At 37.2% G+C, this 7,433-nt stretch overlaps 1 protein-coding gene across 1 annotated transcript; it reads right to left on the bottom strand.

Annotated features, from left to right (window-relative positions):
- Positions 1-66: 66 nt before the first annotated feature.
- Positions 67-5,645, bottom strand: LOC125199893 (K(+) efflux antiporter 2, chloroplastic-like; the record flags this gene model as incomplete). Its single annotated transcript, XM_048097750.1, has 13 exons — positions 5,516-5,645; positions 3,304-4,965; positions 2,922-3,093; positions 2,707-2,797; positions 2,236-2,372; positions 2,073-2,132; positions 1,867-1,986; positions 1,708-1,776; positions 1,522-1,587; positions 1,164-1,253; positions 834-938; positions 578-706; positions 67-276 (listed from the first exon to the last, which is right to left on the bottom strand). Coding segments are annotated over exons 2-13 (2,835 nt in total), but the record flags the coding sequence as incomplete, so codon positions are not given.
- Between the last annotated feature and the right edge of the window lie 1,788 nt (positions 5,646-7,433).

Here is a 7,433-nt window from a genome sequence, read left to right as displayed (position 1 = left end):
CTCTAAGAAGAAAATATATCATACTAAGCAGTAGATTACGCAAACAAGTAAAATTTGTTAGAGAACCTGATTGACAGCTTCACCAAAAGCCACAAATGCAAATTCTCCACCAGGTGCTAGTAGGAGACCAACTCTTACTGCTGATACAATTGAGATGCCAAAAAGTCTACCAATAATTGCAACCAAAATGGTTTTCCCAACAATTAGAAGCGCTAATATTCCAGTAATAACTGGGAAATTCGAAAATAGAAGTTTTGGATCAATGGACATCCCAACCTGTAAGGAATCAGCATTTTTGTAAGAGATATATGAGAGAGGAACAGTAGCAATAGTCACTATTTAACAAACAAAACACAATCAAATGAAGCATATAATATTCAAAGGTGAAATTACGCGGAATATAAACTCTGGAAGCAACAGACTAAGGAAATAAAGAGTTTAATAGACAATGGAATGCATTTATAAAGACTTCATAAACTGAAAAAATAGAAGAGAGAGGGAAGACACACACACGCTAACAAAGGGTTGTGAACTGTATCAAAACGATGACTACAATCACTTAAATATGGGAATTTACCGTCATGAAGAAGAGACCTAAGAGAAGTCCACGGTATGGAGCAATATCAGATTCAACCTGCAATGAGAATTCTGTTTCTGCCAGTAGCAAGCCTGCTAAAAATGCTCCTAAAGCCATGGAAAGACCAGCCTGTGTTCAGATAATGCATCAAATACATTAAAAATAGTATGCAAGAAATACTATGATAATGATGAGCCACAACCATAAGTAATAACATGTCAGAAAAAAAAAATATGAGTAACATGAGTTCTCCTACCCTGGCAGTTAGTAGACTAGTCCCCAGAATAACAAAAAGAGTATTTGCTGAAAATATTTCTGCATTTTGATTCTCTGCAATTTGTTTATAAATTGGGCGAAGCAGCTGCACAAGGAAGAAAAACTGGAAGTCATTTTTTCAAGTGATAAATGACCTAACATCATACAGCAGGAACAAAGCTCAGTATGGCTTGTAACATGTAGAACATCCTGCCCGCTTTAGCAGCAAGCTTAACCGGAATTTTTATCAATATGACTTCAGTTGACTGGACAAACTCCACCATCATGAACAGGGAATGGTTCGCCCATGCCCTAAAGAATCATAAATTACCAGGCGTCCTCCAGCTATTATGACAGAGATGGCAACAACTGCCTTTACAGCAGCAATCCCAAGAGCTTCTGCAATGGCCTGGAAACCAACCTGAAAACCATGAAGGTATATATTATCATAACCACATCACCAGCATTGTTAGTTAGAAACTTAGAATGATGTTTAAGCTATCACAGTAAAATAAACAAACACGAGAGTTAAACAAAGTGTGGTACTTGTCAAACAATATAGCATATGACGACCTAACTTTAATTTGAATGGCAATGATGAAAGAATAAAATATTTACCCAAATGGGTTATCATGTCATAAAATTCTTTGTTAGGATAAGATGAAAATAACAGAATCCAAAATGTTTACCCCTCCTTTGGAAGATGTTGGTGAAATCAGGGGTATCAGAATAAGCAAAACCACCACAGCCAAATCCTAGAATAGAAAGAAATTACGTAAGTAGGTGCCAAGCTCTATGAAAAAAATCACATGAATGGTGGAGTAATCAGACATAACAGGAAATAGATACTAAACCTACAGAGTAGTATGCTGTACCTGGAAGAGTAATACAGAAAATGTAGCACGCCCATGGCGTGATGTGCTCTCCCCACGTTCCTGCAAAACCTGGATATGTGCCACATATATTCTTTCAGCATTTGGCACTGATACCTCAAAACACTCACAAAAATAGATAAAAGATCAAAGGATGCCTACCTGAAGGACTACAGCAGTTGAAGACAGCGCAAGGCCATTGCCAATGACAATTGCAGCTGGACCAGGCAGCCCAGAAGCATAACGAGCAAGTAAGCCAATAACCACAGCTGTCACCAAGACCTGTATTTATTCAGGCACATTAAAATGAAATGACATGCTTGGGCTTTATCCTACTTCAGATTGAAAGTTATACAGTGTCAAGTCACCTGAGCAGAACCCAGTCCAAAAACATATTTCTTCATGGAACTTAGTCTCTCAACAGAGAGCTGCCAGAAAACAATGAGTTAAAGGTCACATGGATATAGCCATACAGGTTAATTATGAATTATAAATAAATCTGAAAAATCCAAAATTGGCATGGTGCTCTACCTCAAGGCCGATATTAAACAGTAAGAAGACAACTCCAAATTCTGCTATTGCCTTAGTTTCATGAACATTACGTATAATAGAGAGACCATAAGGTCCAATTAAGATTCCAGCAGCCAAATATCCAAGAACAGGGCTGCCTAAAATTTCAATGGAGAAGATTCAAGTACTATAATTAATTGCATACAATCTACACCAGCAAAAAAGCTCTCACATGTGAAAAGAGAGAAAAGGTAAATATAAACTCAAACATAGAAAATATGTCCTGAGCATAAATATATCTAATTCATACTATAGACTATTAGGCATTTGCTAATAAAGCCGAGGTGCCAGGAAAGAACTTTAACTGAAACAGTATTTCCTATTAAATGAATTGTCTGCGTGAAGATTAACTATTTGACATACTGATGAAATTAATCCCTTTTTTCATCACAACCTCAGGCGTTAGGGTACAAATGCACAAATGCCACTTACCTCCAGGAATTTTTTGGAAAATAGGCACAAATATAACACTTGCAAGTAGCAACCACAACATATCAAACAGGGAAGCTTCCTCCTCATTTATCTGAAGAAGATAAGAGATGTTGGGATTAAGAAATTGAAACATAGCGATATAAAATCACAGTAACATGGGAATGACAGGTTTTATCTAAAAACAATATGAGAGAAATAGAGAAGGGGAGTCTTGCCTCTTGATGAGGAAGAAAATCCATGAGCTTCTTTATTTCATTTGGAAGCTTTCTTATATTTCTGACCAAGGGTCTTGTGGTAGTTGATACTTCATCAATACTAGTGGCAATGATGCCAGGCTGCTGAAAAAACTGAGCTACCTTTTCACCACGATGGTTATAATAGGCAATTCTGCAATGAACATCAGCAATTTTTTTGTGAAGCATCATGCTTTTCAATAAACAAAAATCAGAAGAGACCCAGTTTCCATTAGAATGAATTACTATAAGCTTATACATTTTCAGATATTTAGTACTACTATTTTTCATTTGTTCAATTAACTAGGTGAGTACGCAGATTGCAGAAGCCACCAAAAATCTCCAGGGAAAGGAGAAAGCATACCCTGCTCCAACAAGTATTGACCCAAGTACGAGCTTTGGCAATTGCTTCCGAGCAGACTCCACAAGACCACGGAAAACTGAAGCTGGTGAGAACTCTTCCTCATCTGCAGAAAAAGAGAAAAAAGAAGCAGAAAAGAACCGCGATGATTTCTTTACAAATGCTTTTGGAGCATTTAAAGGGGAACCATCCCTTGTTGTTTCTTTCTGCGCTTCCTGTACCTTGCTGAGTATAGTTTTTAGTTTCTCAGGCTCAGTTTCAGTATCCTTAGAGAAACTTATTTTTCCATTCTCTTTGTCACTAACAGTATCATCCAGGAAAGTCTGTTCCTCTAACTGGCCATCTGGAGATGTTTCAAGTACTTCTGAAGCTTCAAGTGGCAGATTCAAGTCTCCCTCAACAGCGCCATCTGCAGATATTACTTGAGATGCCTCTTTCGAGATAGTTCCCTCAACCATAGAATCTGCAATATTGATATTGGAAAGGGCAAGGTTCTTCTCTGCCCTCTGCAGTGCAATCTCAGCATCGTCGACACACTGTGCAGCCAGAAGTTCATGCGCAACAGCTTGCTCTGCTAAAAGCATTATATTGGCCACTTTTTCCTCTGCTTTAGAAGAATTGATTTGAGCTAGTTCTGCTACCTCATTCAACCTATCTACTTCCTTTTGCAGCTCTGCTTTTCTGCTTTGAACCCTTTCTAGCTCAGCCTCACAATTTGCTAAATGATCTTTACACTCTTGTATGTCCTCCTGCGCTGCCAAGAGTGCTTCCTCTTGATTGAATTCTTCAGCTCCACCTTCATATCCAGAATCGACTTCTTTTACATTAGGTAAGCTGTTGTTTCCAGTATCTATTTTGATTGAATCCAAGAGCACCTGGAGTCTTGCTTCAGCAAAAGAAAGAGCTAATGCAGCCTTTTGGACACCTTCTTGAGCAATAGCCTCTTCATTTATTACCACTTGGATGTCCTGGAGAGCATTATTTACGTCAATCCAAGCATTAGTAGCTTCATCCTTCGACGCTATCGCAGCTTCTGATATCCTCTGGGCTTTTTCCTCATATACTATACTGTTATGTCGCGCAATTTCCAAATCTTTCAGTGCTTTTTGCAATAAATCTCTTAATTCATCCACACTAGGAGACCCAATTTCTCCTTTTGCCTCCCCTGATCGCTCACTAGCAGCAAGGCTACTGTCATCGTTTCTACTTTCAGTGCTTTCAACATCTCCACTATTTCCATTTATATAAGCCACCGAATCATTTTTCTGACAATATGACAGTCCCACATGCTTCAAAATTTTGAAATTGGTGTTGTTATTAATGGAAGACTTGTTAAAGCTAAAGCATTGCAACAGATAATTCCCTTCACTAGGAACGTAAGAGTTGGCACAGTAACAACTCTTCTTCTTCTTCAACCTCTTCGGTGAATTTGCTCCCAAGACAAGTCCTGAATCTCCAAACAATTTGTAGTGAAAACCTCTATTATGCCCCAAACCTGTAGAAAAATTCAAGCACTCCACTGCCCTGCCACTTGCAATTTCACCTCCATAAATTACACTTGTAGATGATAGGCTACATGCAACCTCCATGACTCCTAATTCAGACGAAATAAGTGTGCATCAACACAACCTTCACGAACCAGAAACTCACAGGCTTCGGATCAACCTGAAATTGTCAAACATATACACCAAACAAAAGAATTTCAGCATTAAAACTTGAGAGAAATGCATATGATTGTGAAATATGGCTTTGCATGTGAGCACCCAAATACAGTGTAAAAAACACATAAATTGCAATGTCAGCAATCTCCCAATATATCCTCCATCTATGCACGCAAACACTTTGCACACCACATCCAAGTATACACTAGTATAATGCAGGCATACACATAATGATATTATGCATAGAGATGTTGATCACCGATTCACCTCTATCATGATCACACCAATCAATCACAGATTTTTTTTTTTTAATTTCCATATTTTACTTCTGGCACATCTCTCAGTGACCTAGCATCGAACACTTGATGGCAAATCAACTCCGAAAAAAAATCATCATAATTAAACGCAGAAAAAATGCATTCATACCCCAAATATTAAATCAATAATTTCTATTACTCAACATGCATAACAAAACAATCCAAAAAAAAAAAGTGAGGAACGCTTAGGAAACTCGAAACACGCAGTGAGTAGGAGAAATGTAGAGAAGAACTGACCGTTAAGAATACCCTCAGCGGCTCAGCATCCGGCTGAGTGAAAATGGAGTTGGAAAGAAAAGACGAGGAGACGTTGACGGAAATGATAACGATTTTTAGTTCGCAGTTACGAGATTTGCCTTACGCGAACGGCTAGTTTGACGGCAGGTTAGTGAACAAGAATTTATATTTCGGATATTTGTATATTTATTTATTTTTTGGATAAATAGTCGATAATAAGTTTGTGGAGCCCGTTAAATCTCTTTTTAGTAAGTCACATTTTCCTCTTTTTTCATTATTTTTCGACAAACGATTAGTCTCGACATAGTGTTCAACTCACAATATAAATTTTAAAATAATGAGGTAAAATATGATTTTTTTTAGTGTTTATTTTTAAACTACTAATAACTACCATACCGAACTCGAATCAATTATTAAAAGGTTCGAGATATACTAATTAGTACTACTAGTATATAGAAAGGGATGAGATCCTATGCAGTGGAGGAAATCACAGCATTTGGTGTTGTGGTTGAAACGCACAATTTTGTGTATGAAACACAAATAATGCTATGTCATTTTTATTACAAAGTGTTGCATGTCTTTTCTTATTCGTTTTTTATATAATATATTTAATATGTATCTTTTTATTATACTATATTGTATAATGTATATTAAGTATAACTTAGATATTATATCTTGTATATATGTAATATTTTTATTTAAAAATTCAAAATACTTTAAAATATAGTTAGATCTATAAATTAAAATGCTTACCAATTTTAATAATCATACGAAATATACACTCTTAGATCCGAAAATCCAACGCTCAAGATTGAATTTCGCGAACAGAATTGAGATTGCTGTCTAGTGTATACGAAATTGCAGTCAGGGGCGGTTTAGTCATTTCATATAGAATCAAATTGGGGATATCCCCCAAAAATAACATCACTCTCCAAATCCATCTCTCTCTCTCCCCGACTCTTCTCTCTCCCTGACTCTCCGATAGCGATTACTCTGAATCCCGCCGCCTCCGAATCTCGCGGCCTCCGCCTCTACGCTCTAAATCTGTCTCTCTCTCTCTCTTCCCCTCCCCCCCGCTCTCTCAACCGCTGATTCACTACGAGAAACCCTAAATTCACAAGTTCACGCCGCCTCCGCCTCTACACCGTGAGTCAGCGATTAACCCTCACTTCGACAGCGATTAACCCTCACTTCGACGATGATTAAGACTCACTTCGACGGCGAACTGAAGCAACGTTTCCGATGGAAAACTCGATTTCGGACGGCGGTATGGTTTTTTTTTCTGGATATCGATTTTCAGAGATGCATTGGTGATATGAAAGTTTTTTATAGTCGCGAGTTCAGTTTTAATGGGTGTTTTTGGTGATTTTCTCAATTGTGTAGCTCTTTGCTCCATCTATTGGTGATTTTTGCAATTGTATGATGATTTGCTCCATGCAGTGGTGAAATAAAGGTTTTTTGACACATTGTGATCGACTATTGTGATTTTTTTCTATTGGATTAAGTGTTGTTGTACCCGAAGTGAATTGAAAATAAATAGTTTACACCCTGTGCAATCTACAGCTCAAAATTCCTTGGATTTCTTCTTTAAATAGCTTGTCTGCAAGTTCTCTAGCTCAAGTTGTGTCTGCATTTGAAATCTGAATTGCTGATTTGCTTCTAGTATATGGAATTTGGGTCAATTTTATGCTTCTGTGGTTGCTAGTTTCTGATTGGTTGTATGATTCATTATGTTACTGTATGATTCATTTTGTGGTGATGACTTGGTTGTATTAATGTAAAAAAGTGGTGTTAATTATAATAGTGGGGTTAATTATGTTACTGTATGATTTGGGTCAATTGCTGATTTGGTTGTATTAATTTATAAAAGTGGTGTTAATTATGTTATTGCATGATTCATTTTGTGGATGATTTTGTT

The sequence above is a fragment of the Salvia hispanica genome, unplaced genomic scaffold, assembly GCF_023119035.1.
Source record: "Salvia hispanica cultivar TCC Black 2014 unplaced genomic scaffold, UniMelb_Shisp_WGS_1.0 HiC_scaffold_719, whole genome shotgun sequence".
Classification (NCBI taxonomy): Eukaryota; Viridiplantae; Streptophyta; class Magnoliopsida; order Lamiales; family Lamiaceae; genus Salvia; species Salvia hispanica.
The sequence above is the reverse complement of the archived record's forward strand: the minus strand, read 5'-3'. Positions and strand labels throughout refer to the sequence as shown.